Source organism: Lissotriton helveticus, chromosome 10 (genome assembly GCF_964261635.1).
Source record: "Lissotriton helveticus chromosome 10, aLisHel1.1, whole genome shotgun sequence".
NCBI classification, from domain to species: domain Eukaryota; kingdom Metazoa; phylum Chordata; class Amphibia; order Caudata; family Salamandridae; genus Lissotriton; species Lissotriton helveticus.
In genome coordinates, this window is record NC_136071.1 from 1,189,570,227 (window position 1) to 1,189,589,209 (window position 18,983).

The following is an 18,983-nucleotide window of genomic DNA, read 5'->3' on the forward strand; positions in this document are numbered from 1 at the left end:
GGAAGTAACCTGAAAATAAAATACCCCCCAGGTCTCTGATCACACAGAGTGTTTAAAATGAGCAAACACAACCTCTCCTTACATGAATTCCTTTCGCCTATTCATTCACCTTCTACCATCTATCTATACATAAATCCATTTACCCTTCATCTAGCCTTATCTATCCATCTAGTCACCTTTCATCCACCCATTCTCAAAATGTATCCATCCATTCACCTACACATTTATGCTTTCATATATACGTATACCAGTATATTCATGCATCTGTCCTATAACCCATCCATCAATTCTCCTTGCTCGATCTATCCATTCACCCTTTCATTTGTCAAACCTTTCAACCTTCTACCAGACCTCTCGCCTCTCCATCTGTCATTGGTGCACCCTTTCATACAGTCAATAATTTCTCCCACCATTCGACCACTTTATTCCATCTATCCATTAATGGTTCCCTCCCTTTGTTTGCCTTTCTTATTTACCCATCTTGTTTCTCTCACGCTTCTTTCTTACCGCTCTCTCCCATAATATGAGAATTTGTAACTATTTTCCCCAATATTACTTGCTTTTCTTTCGGTTTCCTTCTCTGTACATGCCAGCCAACAGCCCAAACCCCTCTTTCAGACATTCCCTAACAGACATGCATAAGCTTTTGTCTCCGGATTTGAAGACAGTGAAGGTTTGAAATGGCTAATTCACAAGGCCATCAGGACTATTGGTAGCCCCAGCTTAAGCTGCTATAATGGAGGGTAGGGGGGGCCTTATGCCACAGCCTTGGATTCTAAAAATGGACAGACAACCATGGATGATAAAGATTAATGCGATGGGATGAACACCTGACACTCCCATGGATACCCCAAGCTTATCACATGCACATAGGGTAGGATGGAAAGTCACTGGATCCCACCCCTACCTCTGGAAGCCACACCCCCTAAAATACATTAGCTATCGTTAAGGTCAGGTGACGCCCTCCTCCTCGAGATACATATTTGGAGAACATCTACAACTGCTGATCTAAGCCAGAAAAATGAAGTGCCAAGACACTGAGATTATGTAGATGGCAAACACTCTGCTACATAAAAAGCATTTGACAAAACAACATTATCATATCAGATTTTTTATTATCCAGTAAGTCTATTCAAGTTTGACTAACAATGTTTATTATAGATTCTCCACATGACAAGGATAGTAATGGATGGCCGAGTCCAATTAGCGAGGTTGACACATATGACCCAATGCAGTTGATGACTTGTACATGGATAGACCTGTGGAGATATTGCCATCAATGTTAGAAATGATCGATGATTTGTGGTAGTTGTTGGGGCTAGTATTTACCGGTCGAGATTGGTGCCAGTCAAACATTGCCTCTGGTCTGCTACGGACAATCCCAACCAGTGTTCAAGAGCACTGATGTTCAGTGTTCAGATCTAGAATGGAAAATCCTCTAGAGTGAGTGGTCCTTGTTATATTAAAACATGTGTATGCCTCTGGTGGGCCTGTGTCCAGGAAAGGCTGCAAGCCATTTAAAGACATGTACTAGAATAAATGGGGAGCCATTTTTGTCTACATATTCGTCAATGACTATGTGGTAGCCCAAGAAACTCTTGACTATGCAGTTAAAATGCCAGAAATATACAAAGGAGTTCTCGGCATATCCTTTTGGTTACACAAGTCTGTGCAGGAACAGTGAGTTGGAACAAAACTTTTTCTACATTGGATGCACATATTTTTTTACATGCACAGATTAAGGTAAATATTTGAGTGCAAGCATTAGGTTGGACATTTCTTGTAAGGTCAGGAATGTAATCTCAGAAACATACTGCTACAATTTCTCTGGGAAACCATCCCATCATGGTGAACCTCCTGCCCTCAAAAGCCCAGTAGTGCTCTTCCAGTTATTGTTTCCCTCCAAATATGTTGATAAATGTCCAAGAACAATTGGGGAAATAGCAACTTGCTTCCTGCCACATGAAATCTCATTGTTAAAAACTTCTTCCATTGTTGAGCCTGCTGGTGAACTTTTTTCTTTGTGTGCCAGTGCTGAATAAGGGTCGAAAAGGCAAACTTTCCCAATCAAAACCCACTGATCTAAAGTCAAGTTTGCCCGGATACTGTAGTGGATGGCACATTTGGTGCTAGAGTCCACTATTGACATACAACTTCCAGGCCCTGGGTGCATTTTCTACACAATATACTGAGGAAGTATAGGCAAGTTAATTCTGTCAATTACAATCCAGCCATGCTTCAAAGAGGAGCATGCGAACTATACCACTGCAGTGTCAAGTGCACAGAGTTCTAAAGCCAAGAAAAACATAGGGTCCAGCTAAAGGCAAACTAAATAAATCGGGGGTTACCACACAGAAAAGATGGAATTCCTACAAGGTGTGACTGGACATGTTTTGGATGCACACGGTGATCATGGTGGAATAGCATATTGGCCACTCCAAAAGCGTCCCTTAGTCAAATATGTTCTTGCTCAGATCTTTCTGCCTCCAAATTCTAGACCAGGTTTTTCTGGCATGTACTGGGACATAGGTGTGAAGGTGGTACAGAGCCAAACCCATGTCACCCTCAATTTAAGAAGGTAACAGGAGGGAAGGAAGCGGCTACAGTGGTGCCATGCAAGTTTAACTTAAGCACCATAAAAGACAATTTTCAAGTAATTGCATTGCATAGGACATAACTTCACTTTACTGCCTCACGCCTTGCAGTTTGGTAGTATTTGGCTCCATATACTTGGAAATGTATGTGTATTAACATATAAAAGCAGACAGATAACGGTGTGGAGTTTTCCTGTTTATTAAAAGTAAATATATCATTTTATAAGTATTACCTGGCCTTTGTAAATACAGTTCTGTCCACAGCCTTTCGGAGACCACATACAAAAAAAGTCCATTCAAATTGCATACAACAAAGACAAGTGTACCATGCACATACAAAAACAATCAATACGGTATAAGTACACAAATACAATCCCCAAACAAGACCAAAAATGGCATCCAATTCCAAAAAATCTCATTAAATCCTGTACAACAAAAATAATGCAATCCCCATGAATGAAAAAAAACATAAAAAATATTAATTAAACCCCATACAAAAGCAAAGTACTATTTAAACTAGTAACAATTACTCAGTGCTAAGGATTTCCCTTAAAGTATTTTCTTTAATAAATACAGAAAAGAATGTTTTTAGAAACAACATAATGAATTAAAATTACATTTTGACACATTTCAAAATAAGTGCATATATTTCATGGTCAGCAGTAAATAATGACTTGTTTCCCTTGGATACTGCATGTGCAAAAGGAATAACTTTCAGGCTGTGGTATATAAAATCTTTTTTAGCAGACTGACTGGTGTTTCCTTGGAAGGTGAGTAAAGCGGGTGAGCAAGAAATTTGTAAAAAGTCAGAATTCTAGGCAGTTCTTCAAAAGTTAGTTTTTCTTTCCACTTTCAATTCAGATCATGGTGAATGCTGAACTTGGTAAAGAATAAAAGCCTCAAAGGTTTTTGGGAAACCCAAACCATGGCAGAAGAGAACCATCCATTCTGCAGCAATGCCCACAGTAGCGGAAGTATTTGGATCAAGAGTTTGCAAACTGACCACAAACACGATGGACGGACAGGTTTGATGACATATCATAGTAACATCACAAATATGAGACTGGCATACAAAAGAACTTGTAAATAAAGCTCTGTGTGGGGGAAGACAGTCAATATAGAACCTAATGAAAACTATATTAAACTTGGTAGTAAAGCTTTGTTGACATTATCAATGTACCTCCCAGGAAAAATATGCATAATTCTAGAAAGAAAATACATGTGCTGCTAAAATGCATGTGAAAGAGGGCTAATTTGGCTAAAAAAAAATAGAAATAACCACACTAGAAAGTTGAGTTAATAGGGAAAGAATTGGTATTTGACACCCTCAATACAGGTGCTTCAATATGATAAAAGCTTGGGAAGTAAAGGGACAGTGCACACTCTCCATGGTGTCTCTATAAGGAAGAAGCTGCAGGAGCCATGCAAGAATAAAAGAAGGGGTTGTAACATACAAGAGTATAGTCATGTACTGGCTGTGTTGCATTATCCATCTCTAAGAATGCCTGCCCAGGCTGGTGTTTCACCAAGATATCTCAAGTCTCTGTGCTGTCTTAGTGCAGAGCTTCAGCTGAAGATTGCTGGCTAGGTCTGAAAGTATTGGTCATTTCTGGCACACAACACCTTAATCAATGCATTAATAGTTCAAGAACAAAATATCAAGCAAGTGTTGAATTATTCTTTGAGATTAAATGCTCACATTACTAAAGGTTTATTACCGTTTTTTGAGTATCCCAAAACGTAGTCATGTGGCTGAAGATTATTTAGTCGCCACAGGATCACATGGGTTTTTACTGGTCCTGAGTGGGTGAAAAACAATACCAACCATGTATTAAATGATAGTTTTTCTAGATTATTTACTTCACTCCCTAAAATTGGTCTGCCTGCACATCAGACAGGTCTCCAGGCTAAGATGCCACCAGCACAGAAATCATGAAATACTTCAATGTCTTGGAGCTGCATGGAAGCAACTAGGCATCCATGATTTAAGACAAACTCATCTGGCCTGGGCTCAAATTCAACGTCAGACTTCTAAAAAAAAAAAATCTAAAAATCTTAGGGGCAACTAGCTGAATGGATTGTGTTTTATTGGTAGAATTTACTCAGTAGAATTATGTGAAATACCACACTGAGCAGAATACCAGCAGGCAACATTATTGGGTGCTTCTGTGAATTTCAGAAAATTTGAAAGAATTCCTAGCTTTCTAAAAAAAGCAGTGACAATTCCCAAACTTCAGGAAATGGCTTTGGTCTGTCATAGTGGAAGAGGTGTGGCGCCGCGGCCAGGGCGACTGGCGCTGGAATCTGGGGACCACGGTTCGATCCCCGGCTCCGGCGGCAGTTCAGCCCAGCACCATGTGACTCTGGGCAATAGCTCGCTTAATCTTCCCGACGGCCCCCCAGCGCCTAGAGACCCTTACGGGTGATTGTGCGCTTTACAAATGTGGACTTTTTACTTCATTTCAGGAACAAACTCACAAAAATAACAACAGAATTGGGTAACAGACAAATCCAATTATCTAGATTTTTCAAAATGATAAAAGGCTGAAATTGATGCACTCCTGCGCTCCCTGCTGAGCAGCAGAAATTGCTGTCCAGGTCTTCAGATGGGTTCCTCGCTAACATGGATCAATACAGCCACAAATTAAAAGCAATGGTATAGCGGAATCCTCTTTTTACACCGATGGCCCTTTTGTATCCACAAAGACAGAAGTAATTTAGAAGTTAAAACTATGATGGGCACAGAGCTGGAGGCAGCCACGCTCTGTCATTAACACTTGTATAGTGCATATCCATAACATTCAAGGCAGAATTTCTGGGTCAGATAATGGATTTTTTGGTCCAAGAAGAGACTTCTGGGTTTCCTGGAAGATATGTGCCACATGCGGTTTAAACTGCATCTACCAACACCCAAACCACAGTGACAAATTTAAATTGAATTCCTCTGAAAATTGGTAGTTACGCCTCAATTCTTGTTTCTAGTCATGATCAGAGTATTTTCAATAGCCAGTAGCTCTTCAGAGGGCAATAAAACTAAGTGGCACTCTAGTTTAACAAATATTGTGATTTGTGGGGGATTGGAATTAATACTCCTTTTAGTACAAAGGGATATTAACTCCTGTGGAAATGCAAAATACTGATGTCTGCCTAAAGGGTTGAATAATTCCTTCAAGTTTTATGTTTAAATACCTAGGCTTCAGTTTACAGTGGATCACTGATATTGGACTAAACCAGCCCTGATAGGCAGAAGTTTAACTAAACATAAAGAGGTATTTCCCTATAATTTGGTATCACATATGAGAAACCATAGCACCTAGGTGTTCATGGTCAGACGCAAACAGGCACTGGAAGCGGTGTTCGGTTGTAGATAATCTGTCTCAGGGTAAATTGAAGCAGAGCACCCCAAGCATAGATGAGTTTGGAGAGTACGTGAGCCAGAGTTTGGGTCGCCGTTCCTTGAGGGTCACACCACTTCATCCGATTCCAAATTGTACTCTTCGTAGAGTGCGTCAAGCAGGGCCAGCTGCTTCCCCATGGCTGGCAGGTAAATGTCCAGGTCTCTCTGCATAGCCCACTCAAAGGCTTCCTTCCAGTCATCACCATCACCCACTGCCAGCGCAGCCGCAAAGTTGTCATAAGTAGGAGCTGCCTTGAGAGCCAGCTAGAGGCGAGGGAGATGAAACAATGCGAGTTAATGGATGTTTGAACTAAGCGACAGCCTTCATGGGTAGAGGAAAGATGTCTAAAAAAGGGACAGCCTTCATGGGTGGAGGAAAGATGTTTGACATAAGGGAGAGGCTTCATGAGTTGAGGAAAGAGGTTTGGAATAAGGGACAGCATTCATGGGTGGGGGAAATGTTTAAAATAAGGGAGAGACTTCATAAGGGGAGGACAGATGTTTGAAATAAGGGAGAGGAAAGATGTTTGAAATAAGGGAGAGGCTTTCTGGGTGGAGGAAAGAGGTTTGAAATGAAGGAAAGCCATCATGGGTGGAGGAAAGTTGCTTGAAATAAGGGACAGCCTTTGTGACTGGAGGAAAGATGTTTGAAATAGGGGACAGCCTTCATGGGTGGAGGAAAGATGTTTGAAATAAGGGACAGCCTTCATGGGTGGAGAAAAGATGTTTGAAATAAGGGACAGGCTTCATGATTGGAGGAAAGATGTTTGAAATAAGGGACAGCCTTCATGGGTGAATGAAAGATGTTTGAAATAAGGGACAGATTTCATGGGTGGAGAAAAGATGTTTGAAATAAGGGAGAGGAAAGATGTTTGAAATAATGGACAGCCTTCATGGGTGAATGAAAGATGTTTGAAATAAGGGAGAGGAAAGATGTTTGAAATAAGGGAGAGGCTTCATGGGTGCAGGAAAGCTGTTTGGAATAAGGGAGAGGAAAGATGTTTGAAATAAGGGAGAGGAAAGATGTTTGAAATAAGGGACAGATTTCATGGGTGGAGAAAAGATGTTTGAAATAAGGGACAGCCTTCATGGGTGGAGGAAAGATGTTTGAAATAAGGTAGAGGAAAGATGTTTGGAATAAGGGAGAGGAAAGATGTTTGAAATAAGGGAGAGCCTTCCACGAGTGGAGGAAAGAGAATACATTTTGAGAATTAAGAAGAGCATACTATATTTTAGGAGTTTGTGGTCCTTTGAAGTTTTCTGTTGTACCCAATATTAACACCTGGTGAACCTTAACGTTAACCTAACTTTAGTTTTTGAGGACATTTCATTTGTTTTTGTACATTTCTTGCACTTAATGCTGCTGTGGTGAGAAAAATTGTGATTATAATTATTTTCCTCATACAATATTCACAAACACTTAGGGAAACAGTCACATAATTCAATGTTTTCCTTAGGAGTTGTTTGCAAACAATATCTTGTGTGGCTCATATTTTAGAAGTCGAAAAACACTATTGTGATGCCCGATTCACCTTTGCGAATCTCTTGGAACGCTTTGGAACACACTGCATATAGTGATCAGTACATGTATGCAGTGGTTGGGCTAGTTAGGCCGCCCACACTGCATGCCTTTAGCCACGCGGAGTTCGTTGATGTGTAATATTTGCTGTTCAAGAATATGAATTAAGTGGTGCAATGCAGTATATTTTGTAGCAGAATTTCTCGACTTATCTACCATGTTAATACATGTTAATGCTGTAGGATTTCACCTCAGTAGTGTAAATGTAACACTTATAGATAGCAGCTGCAACTGAAAGCTGACCAGTTAACCTTTGCAAAGGAAATGCCACTGTGCAGTAACATAATGTGGCAGTATAAGCTAGAAATTTTGATTGTTAAAATCTGCTGGAGATAAATAATTATGTGGCAAGGGCAGTAAACTCATAATGTTGTGGTCAGAGAATTGCATAATTCATGAGGCCTTGGCTACATAAGATGTCTGTAAACATCACATAATGTATGTTTTCGGGGCTTCACAAAAATTGTGGCCTGAATTTGTATATGACATAGGTGTCAACTTAACTTTGCAATCTTTGGTTATGTATATAAGTGCTGTTTGAGAACATTACTCTGTTTGTTTTAAGGTTTCAGCATACCTGGAGTTTCAGTCAGATATTTCACATTCGACTAGCCAGTCAACCGTGACCCATGATGGTGGAGGTGGGTGTTATAGCTGAGCCTTCCAGGATGGTGACTTTGGAAATAAGCTATTTTGTGGCATTTGCAAATATGGTTCTATTTTTTTTTTTTAAATCAAACATAACTTGAGGCAGATATGTTTGAAGTGTTACACATGAACCCACCAGTGTGTGAGTTTTACACTCTGAGTTTGTGCATGGTTTTATTTTGAATGCTTACAAATATTTACACTAAGTGTAAAAACCAGCAAGCATTCAGACTGAATATTCGCAATGTCCTGAAAAAACTCAATTGCTCAAAAAGGATTCACGTGGTGTTCTTGAACACTTTTTGACATACAGGGCACTGACAGGAACTCAAACTGGACATTTGGTTTTTACTTAACTAAAAGCAAAAAATGACCTAATGAATAAAAGGAAAGGCTGCGAATGGAGCCAAGCAAAGCATACTTGCAAAAATAGGTGCACTTACTTCTGCACTTTTTTTAGTTCTACGTGCAGAAACCTACCTATGCCAAGTTGTTAAAATAAAAGTGTTTGAAAATTATTTAAATTGAGGTATTTAGTGCTTTTGAAGTGACTAGGACAATGACACCAAAGGGAACTGTCAGTAAGGGTAGGTTGCAGAGGAAACAGAGCTGTAAAAAGCTACTTAGACAATCTGAAGTCTTCACCAAGATGTAGAAAATAGATGTGTTGCCTTGGATGACTATTAAGCAGTACTTACCGCAAATACTCCTCGCACAACCCATCCGTGGTACTGGCGCAGTGTTTTACCATAGGCAATGCCTTAAAACAAGAGACAAAGAGCAGGCGGTTAACAACTTAGAATTTCTAGACAGTGCTATTGGGCAGCATTGTTCTTTCATAAATCCTGACAAAGCCTTCAAAGAGCTTGAGATAATGCATCAAAGAGTTTCCAGAAGTTTACAATAAACTACCAAGCTGCTTACCTTCAGTAACGCTCTTTCTGATAGAGAGTCTATTTAACCACATATTCCTCGTCTTCGGAGTACTTCCCCAAACGTCAGACTGGATCCAGAAACTTTTGAGCAGTATCTCCACGCTCTACCAAGTGGCATCCTGCGGCTCCGCACCGAGGCTGTTCACCTCTGGAAAGAACATGTGGGACAAATATAGGCGCTGCTCCTGTGTGCTGACATCAGCGGCGGTCGAGGTTCTCCACGTCCACAGGCACAGAGCCCCAAAAGCAAACTAGGCCAACAGGTGTGGAGATTCCCATACTACAGATCTTTTTAATGGACAAAGGCCAATTCACAAAACAAAGAGGAAGGGACGGTCGATGAGGCATTTGCGGTTGGGTAGAAAGAGCTTTACTGAAGGTAGGTAACATGAACATCTGATGAAGACTAATTTCAGATTCCTCACCTCATGGAGAAATGGCGGCACTAGAGTACTGGAGGTCATTCTTGGCACAGGGTACCCATGGAGAAATGGACGCACTAGAGTACTGGAGGTCATTCTTGGCACAGGCTACCCATGGAAAAATGGGGGCCCAAGAGTATTGGAGGTCATTCTTGGTATAGGATACACATGGAGAAATGGGGACACAAGAGTATTGGAGGTCATTCTTGGCACAGGGTACCCATGGAGAAATGGGGGCATGAGAGTATTGGAGGTAATTCTTGGCACAGGGTACCCATGGAGAAATGGGGGCCCAAGAGTATTGGAGGTCATTCTTGGCAGAGGGTACCCATGGAGAAATGGGGGAAGTAGAGTACTGGAGGTCATTCTTGGCACAAGGTTCCCATGGAGAAATGGGGACACAAGAGTATTGGAGGTCATTCTTGGCACAGGGTACCCATGGAGAAATGGGGGCACGAGAGTATTGGAGGTCATTCTTGGCACAGGGTACCCATGGAGAAATGGGGGCCCAAGAGTATTGGAGGTCATTCTTGGCAGAGGGTACCCATGGAGAAATGGGGGAAGTAGAGTACTGGAGGTCATTCTTGGCACAAGGTTCCCATGGAGAAATGGGGACACAAGAGTATTGGAGGTCATTCTTGGCACAGGGTACCCATGGAGAAATGGGGGCACGAGAGTATTGGAGGTCATTCTTGGCACAGGGTACCCATGGAGAAATGGGGGCCCAAGAGTATTGGAGGTCATTCTTGGCAGAGGGTACCCATGGAGAAATGGGGGAAGTAGAGTACTGGAGGTCATTCTTGGTATGGGTTACTCATGGAGAAATGGCGGCACTAGAGTACTCCAGGTCATTCTCAGCATAGGGTACCCATGGAGAAATGGCGGCACTAGAGTACTGGAGATCATTCTTGGCATAGGGTATCCATGGAGAAATGGCGGCACTAGAGTACTGGAGGTCATTCTTGGTATAGGGTACCCATGGAGAAATGGCGGCACTAGAGTACTGGAGGTCATTCTTGGTGTAGGGTACCCATGGAGAAATGGAGGCACTAGAGTACTGGAGGTCATTCTTGGTGTAGGGTACCCATGGAGAAATGGCAGCACTAGAGTACTGGAGGTCATTCTTGGCACAGGGTACCCATGGAGAAATGGCAGCACTAGAGTACTGGAGGTCATTCTTGGCACAGGGTACCCATGGAGAAATGGCAGCACTAGAGTACTGGAGGTCATTCTTGTCACAGGGTACCCATGGAGAAATGGCGGCACTAGAGTACTGGAGGTCATTCTTGGCACAGGGTACCCATGGAGAAATGGCGGCACTAGAGTACTGGAGGTCATTCTCAGCATAGGCTACCCATGGAGAAATGGGGGCACAAGAGTACTAGAGGTCATTCTTGGTATGGGTTACTCATGGAGAAATGGCAGCACTAGAGCACTGGAGGTCATTCTTGGCACACATACCCATGGAGAAATGGCAGCACTAGAGTACTGGAGGTCATTCTTGGCACACATACCCATGGAGAAATGGCAGCACTAGAGTACTGGAGGTCATTCTTGGCACAGGGTACCCATGGAGAAATGGCAGCACTAGAGTACTGGAGGTCATTCTTGGCACAGGGTACCCATGGAGAAATGGCAGCACTAGAGTACTGGAGGTCATTCTTGGCACAAGGTTCCCATGGAGAAATGGCGGCACTAGAGTACTGGAGGTCATTCTTGGCACAGGGTACCCATGGAGAAATGGCGGCACTAGAGTACTCTAGGTCATTCTCAGCATAGGGTACCCATGGAGAAATGGGGGCACAAGAGTACTAGAGGTCATTCTTGGTATGGGTTACTCATGGAGAAATGGCAGCACTAGAGCACTGGAGGTCATTCTTGGCAGAGGGTACCCATGGAGAAATGGCAGCACTAGAGTACTGGAGGTCATTCTTGGCACAGATACCCATGGAGAAATGGCAGCACTAGAGTACTGGAGGTCATTCTTGGCACTGATACCCATGGAGAAATGGCAGCACTAGAGTACTGGAGGTCATTCTTGGCACAAGGTTCCCATGGAGAAATGGCGGCAGTAGAGTATTGGAGGTCATTCTTGGCATAAGGTTCCCATGGAGAAATGGCAGCACTAGAGTACTGGAGGTCATTCTTGGCACAGGGTACCCATGGAGAAATGGCAGCACTAGAGTACTGGAGGTCATTCTTGGCAGAGGGTACCCATGGAGAAATGGCAGCACTAGAGTATTGGAGATCATTCTTGGTATAGGGTACCCATGGAGAAATGGTGGCACCAGAGTACTGGAGGTCATTCTTGGCATAGGGTACCCATGGAGAAATGGTGGCACCAGAGTACTGGTGGTCACTCTTGGTATAGGGTACCCATGGAGAAATGGCGGCACCAGAGTACTGGAGGTCATTCTTGGCGTAGGGTACCCAAGGAGAAATGGCGGCACCAGAGTCCTGGAGGTAATTCTTGGTATAGGGTACCCATGGAGAAATGGCGGCTCTAGAGTACTGGAGGTCAGTCTTGGCACAGGGGACCCATGGAGAAATGGCGGCACTAGATTACTGGAGGTCATTCTTGGCATAAGGAACACCAGCGATAAGGTACAGGTATACTTGAGGAAATGTTTGCATATGGAGCACCAATGGAAAAATGGTGGCGCGAGCACCCTCGAGGCGATTCTTGACATAAAGGAGTACTGCAGTGGCAAAGAGGGGGACACCAATGAAAAATGCTGGACCGAACATGCTAGTAGTAAATTTTGACATAAGGGTCACCCGTGCAAAATTCAGGGCCTGGCATATTGTAAGCAACTGTTGCTGTAAGGGGGCACCCAACACAAAATACTGGTCCTGGCACAATGGAGGTTATTTTTGGAATATCGGGGTCACCATAGCACAATTTGAAAAAAGTGGGCCAATTCCTGGGGTGCCTCAGGTTTCACTGGCTTGGCACAGCATGGCCTGGCTTGGCACAGCATGAAAGGACTTGCATATTTAACCAGTGTCCCTTCAGAGTCCATGGCTTTTTAGCAGATTTATGTGAATAGTTTGCTTTAAAATGCACTTTTTGGCCCCATTTTTAGGGCTCGGCTGAACGCGCGGAAGCGCGTCTCCGCCGAAGCTCTTTTGTCGGCATGTGTGCTTCCCAGGAGACAATCCTGGCCGCGCGCATCGCCCTGAAGGCGATTTCAAAGTGACACGCGCACGCGAACGAGCGCTGCGGCCAGGCGCTGTCTCCTGAGAAGCACACACGCATGCGCATACACACACACACAAGCGCCCACGCACGCACGCACATACATACAGAGACACCCCCCCAGCTCACATACACACACGCGCGCACACACGAGTGCACCCCCCCTCTCCCCCACCGTCGCACACATGCATACACACACACGCGCACGCACACACACACACACACACACACACGCACACACACACACACACACACACACACACAACGAGGGAACCGAGCCCCCCCCCCAGCCCTTTTCAACTTACCAGGTGAATTCTGAGGGACTCCGCTCTCCTTCTGGCGTCGCAAGACGCTTTCACTCCGCCTTCTCTTCCGGTCCGGATGCAGCCCCGCCCCCGTCACAGGCGACTTTGCCTGACTTCCAGTGAGGCTGCTGGGCTCGTTTATTTATGCGATTTTATATAGCGTGAACTTTACCCGTTTGCAAGCTGTGGCAGCATTTCACTTGCCAAATAATCCAGAGTTGTGTTAATTGAAACTTGCATGTGGGGCGCGTCACTTTTTCCCCCTCCCCGCGATCACTGTGCACTTATTGGAGTCTGCTCTGAGGTGGTGTTTAATAAATTTAAAAGCTCAGCATTTCGTGCTCCGATTACATTTTGAAGAGGCAGAGCATGTGACTGGCTGTATGGTATCATCTTGTACCGCAATTAACTTTTAAAGAGGCAAAGCGCGTTACCAGGTTTTAGAGGCAGAATGTGTTACTAGCCTTATGACAGTGTCACGCTGGCTTATCAGCTGCGTTACCCACGTCTTCATTTAATATTACATTGTGCTGCTATTGGTTACAAGCTCAGCGGTGACACGCACACCCTTTAAATTTATCAACAGCTTGCCACAAGCCATTTGGTAGCATATACTGTGGTGTTATGCACACCAGAGCCAGAATTAAATTATTGCTGGGAGTTACAGCAGTGACTTACACACCTGTTTATCTACAAGCAGCAAGTCCATACTTATTATTCAATGTGCATGCATCGGTGATATGCACACCAGTTTATCATACAAATAGCGTGTCACAAAATATTTGGATATATAGTGGTCTCACACACACCAGAGTCATTTACACTGTGCTACTTACTGTGCATTTCTACCTGTTTGTTTAAAGTTTTCGTGTTTAAATCTTTTATAAATAAGTCCTTGAGGCCTCGTGTGTCATGTTCTTAATGGCTGCATCACATCGCGTTCATGTACAATGCTAATAGCTCTAACTTTTGCATTGTAAATGCTTGTTTTCAAATGTTGTTCAGTGGGTAGGAGGGATGGACTACCTACTCCACCCATAAACCCTTCCAGAAGACATCTGGCTGATTCGGTTTGATCACCACAGTGTAGGACAAGTGCTATATTACACCCCACCACTTTCAAAGATCATGTCAGCACGCCAGCATAGGTGTCTCCAACAGAGACATTTGTGTCATGTTTTAATTTTAATCACAAAGTTAATATGGATCTTCAGCGATGTCAGTTATTTTTATCTCATCCGGGTTAACGTCACGTGACATCAATTGCTGGAAGATTCACGGTCATATGATGTCTCCTCCTTGGATGTCATTATGGCCAAAGAGTGTGTGATGTCACTTCCACTATTCCTGGATTTTGTTGAATAGATGCCCAGGGCTGCAGCTGCTGTTGCTTAATCAAATGCCAATAAAGTTGAACCATAAAATATTTCTGAATTAAGAATCATTTAAAATAGTCAAGTTTTGCCAGGTGTGTCAACCAATAGTGATTCAATTACTGACTGTGGATCCAAAAGACCAGAGCGCTCATCCTGGAGTGAACTTGCAAGCATTGTGAGATCTGTTTGCCACACTTCCCTAATCAATGTAAGAGCCTCCCATAAGCTTCTTCCCACTATTCAAGAACTACATAAAGAGAGGCATTATGTACGCAAGGGAACCGCAAATTATGAAGGCTCATTCTTTCTCCCTCTGTAAACAGCAACGCGGTTTACCCTCGCAGAGACGCCCTTTTAAAACATGCAGCAACATTTTAATTTGAAAACTTCTATCATTAGTTTAATGGTAAAGAGTGTCATACGTAGAAGCATCCAAGATCACCGCCTTCAATTCAAAGAAAGGGTAACGCCTTTTACATTGGTAAAGCCAAATAAAAAAATGCAATAACTGTCATCAGCACAAAGAATTCCATAAACGTGTGTTGTTCAAAAACCAAAGACTGCATGAGAATTACAATAACGGCAGGCCAAATATACACAAATGAGGGAGCATCAGGCAATCTGGAAAACAAAGGGGAGTGTGTCCTGTCTCTGCAAGAAGCATAACTCTGCAAAACAAGCAGTGTTCCTGCTAAATGATCACAGACTTAGCACGTTTGGATATTAAGATTTGACAAAACAACACTAAAAGACTAAACTTTCACTTACTGAGTGCAGTATCTATGTTCTTTTCTCCGTTCTTTACTTCTGTCAAGAACTCCTTCAGAAATTTCAACCCCCTGTAGTAGGGAAAGGAACAGAATGGTTGAGTTAAGTTTGTAACGCAGCAGGGGCAGAAAAGTCTGTGGGTTGTGATATATTGTAGCAGAGCTGGGGTCACAACTGGTAACAAAGTCCTCAAGAGGGGGCAGGTCAGGCAGCCATGCTCTACTGGAGGGTGAGGTTTGGTTTAAATCCTTCCCTAGTGCCATACTGTAAAGAGTGCTCCAGCTCTGTCAGAATAGATTTTTAAAATCACCCCACTTACCCTATATAGGTGTGTGTATGCATTAATGTATATGTATGGGGCACTTGTATAGCACAAACCAAACTGCAAAGTAATAGGGCACTGGACAGCAAAGGGTTCACAGTAGAGGCTTCTTCAGACATTCCCAAAAGAGAAACTTCCAAACTCTCTGTAAACAGAGGATATTAGTTGAGCTGTGCTGGGGGAGGTTGGACCTGCTCTAAACCCTATGCATCCTCCCCATGTGCACAGATGCCCAGTCTGGTAGAGAGGTTTAAATCTCCTCTCCCGCCACACATCCACTGCACAGTCACCCCACCGATACCATGCCACAGCACCATGGTTGTGTTTGCTGACCCAGTGGATGAGATGGTCCACTGTGCTGCTGAAAGCTGTCCTTGCTCAGTCCCAGATCTCCACCAATCCCGCCCGGCCTAAGGAATTCTTTACCTTTTCAGCCACAGCAAGGCCTCCGTGGCAGAGTTCCTGACCCCGGTCACGTTGTTCGTCACCTCATGAAGCACGATGCTCTGCAGTGTGTGGAACTCTTCCTTCTGTGTGATGAATTTTTGGTTGATTTTCTGTGAACAACAGTGCAACATTTCACATAAAGGGAACAGGGCACATTAACTGAGTACTAAGCATTTACAAACAGGATTGGCGCCATTATTCACTCCATTTAAGTTAGATTTGATGGGTCATTCTCAGAAACGAGAAGCGGATTGTAAAATCAGGTGAGCTCTTTCTCTGAGACTCTGTGAGGCTATGTACATGGTTAGAGAGCAAGCATGTAATGCAGCATCTTGTTGAAAGCATCAGCAGCACAACAGTACACAAGCTGGACAGGACTAGCAGACTCACCCTTGAAGAGATGGTTTCTAACTAGGAGCATTAAAAGTTTCTTTAATAACCACGGAGAGCTTATGACCAAAGCTAGCCCTTTAGGGGGGACAAGTGTCCATGTCTTGTCTCTCACAGGCATGGCAGACTTCACTTCTGGGTCTATGCAAAAGCTTGAATACATTCTGGGTTCAATAAGAGGTTTCATTGATTGCCTGTTTTTCCCCTAAGGTCTCAAAAGCAATGCAACAAAAGGTGTCACTATAACTCAACTGTACTCAATTTATTGACCTCAGAAGAATGAGCGTGTGATGAACTTGGGTTCTGCAGCAGACAAGAGAAGGGGAGGCATATCATAAGGGATCATACATAAGTACCATAGAGGGAAAAAAAGGAGCCAACAGATCAAGAGATCGATATATTCTCTGCTGTACATTATAAGGCTATTACAAGTCACCAAAGAGCTCCAGGATCAAACAGAGGCATGAGGCTGAAGGCAGAGTTCCTTTATAAGCTCATGGAAATCTAAGAGGGCAGTAATTCCTAATCAAAAAAAGGGCTCTTTGAACATACAGGGGGTTTAAAAAGCCAAGCGACTCAGAAATATCTGAGCCTTTCACAGCTCCTGGTGCATGTTTAACCCTCTCTGACACACGCACTCTCCCCGTCCCCTACTTTCGCTGCTCTAACGCCACCGCGAAGCACAAGGGATGGCAGAGGTGAAAGCTCACTGTTTGCCTTCGCCCACACCCCCTGCCTCTCCCTTTCGCCTGCAATCTACCTATCCCAGAGAGAAAGAGACAGAGGCTATACTTAATCACATTCCAGTGTTGATGGCAGTGTGCCTATGCCAATGTTTACAGCCTGCCGCTGCTCTATTGTCTTTGATGGACCGGTCAACATTTCAATGTTCTACTATATGGTGAATACTTTTTGAATAGAGTGTGGTAATCCCAACATGCGTCCTTTTCTTTCTTAAGAAACCACTGTATTTACATTCGTATGTCAAATTATATTGATTTGTATAGTGCACTAATCACCGGAGAGGGTATCCAGGCGCTTGGACAGGTGTGTAGGTGGGAGGTCCCCAAAGTGCTTATTTAATGGCCAGGTCTTCAGCATCTTGCGGAACTCAAGAAGTGAGGATGAGGCTTTGATGGGCTGAGGGAGGTTGTTCTAGGTCTTGGGTGCGATGTAGGAGAATGAACATTGTGTTGTGTGTTTTGTATCAGTTTGGCAAATTAGCAAGTTAAGCTGCCACAGGATGAAACGCACAAAAGGAGGTGGAAGGAATGCTTGCAATAAGCCTAACCATTGGTAATCGCTCGAGGAGCATTCCAACCCATCAAGAGGATCTGGGTTGGCAGTTCAGGCTGGACTGTCCCCACTGGAGCAGGGTCGGGACTGATTTGTATATGGCTGGGTCTAATCTGAGGTGGCATGGTGGTCAAAAGAATAATGGTTTTGGATGCTTCCACAAGCAACTGCCAGTGGTTACACTAATTGCAAGCATCATCTCATCACCTTTTGCGTGTTCGAATTAAGGCTTGAGTAGCCTTTCCTGACCTGGTCCTCCAAAGCTGCTAAATTCCAGTGTCCCAGTTTCAAGCAGAGTGGCTCCTGGTATTTTAATGTGTCTCCTAAACTAATATGGCCGAAGTGTTTGCAAAGCTTACTAATATCGATTGGGGTACAAAATGTGTGGTATATGTACTGGTTTTGTCTAAAGATGTTATTGGAAGTACCATTGGACCATTACAGGACTGAATCATGGAACATATATATATATTTTTTTTTTGCAGAGTTTTATATAGCGCAAACTAGACCCGAACCGAATCAGGTATCAGAGCGCTTTACATATTTTTCCAGTTACGCTACATTTTACGTTTCCAGTTACTTTCATTTTAGGCACGGGGAAATTAAGTGATTTGCCCAGAATCACAGGAGGTTTTGGCGTCGTTACCGAGACTCGAACCCAGATCCCCAGGTCCGAGGTCGAGCGCCCTAGCCATTAGGCCAACTCCTCTCTATTAGAGCTTTGAAACAAGGGAATGTAAAATATCCAATGACTGCACATGTAGTTGAGTGTGGAGCTTCATGTTCCATGGTATAGATCATGTGACTAGAGAAGCTATAGGTGGTAACCATGAACTGAAACTCATGGATCTCGAAATTAAATGCGATGGAAACTGGGTTGAATATGGATCACAAATTACATTAGTTGCCTAAAAATATGTGTATTATATAATATGCCAGGTTTCCGATTGCCTCTCCGTCGATCTGTAACTTAGCAATTGAGTAATTAAGTTTATCATATTATTTGGGAGACAATTTGTTTAAAAAAAATCTAAATCCGCAGATATTTTGTCTCATAGGGTGGAGAGGAGTATTGATTATTGGACTACAGTGACTTAATATACAATGTACGTTACTACTGTGCAAGTATTTGGATGATGATGGGGATGACCATAAAGGGATATACATCATCAGCCCTTTTAAGATTGCCGGTGCACCATACAAATAGGTTTAAGGGTTATTCTTTGGGTTTTAAATCAATAAATCTTAATGTTGTGAGGGTAATGTAATATTGTATATGTCATTTTGTGGGGAAAGTCAAGATCA

The 18,983-nt window shown here is 43.3% G+C and overlaps 1 protein-coding gene across 1 annotated transcript in view; it reads right to left on the minus strand.

Moving 5' to 3' along the window:
- Positions 1–2,769: 2,769 nt before the first annotated feature.
- Positions 2,770–18,983, minus strand: part of PLEKHA8 (pleckstrin homology domain containing A8) — a 116,227-nt gene continuing 100,013 nt past the window's right edge. The window contains exons 11-15 of the mRNA XM_078664037.1: positions 15,972–16,102; positions 15,224–15,294; positions 8,917–8,978; positions 5,051–6,255; positions 2,770–4,845 (exon numbers count right to left, since the gene is read on the minus strand). Of these exons, the coding sequence (XP_078520163.1) occupies positions 6,058–6,255; positions 8,917–8,978; positions 15,224–15,294; positions 15,972–16,102 (462 nt within the window). The 3' untranslated portion in view covers positions 2,770–4,845; positions 5,051–6,057. The remainder of the gene's footprint in view (positions 4,846–5,050; positions 6,256–8,916; positions 8,979–15,223; positions 15,295–15,971; positions 16,103–18,983) is intronic.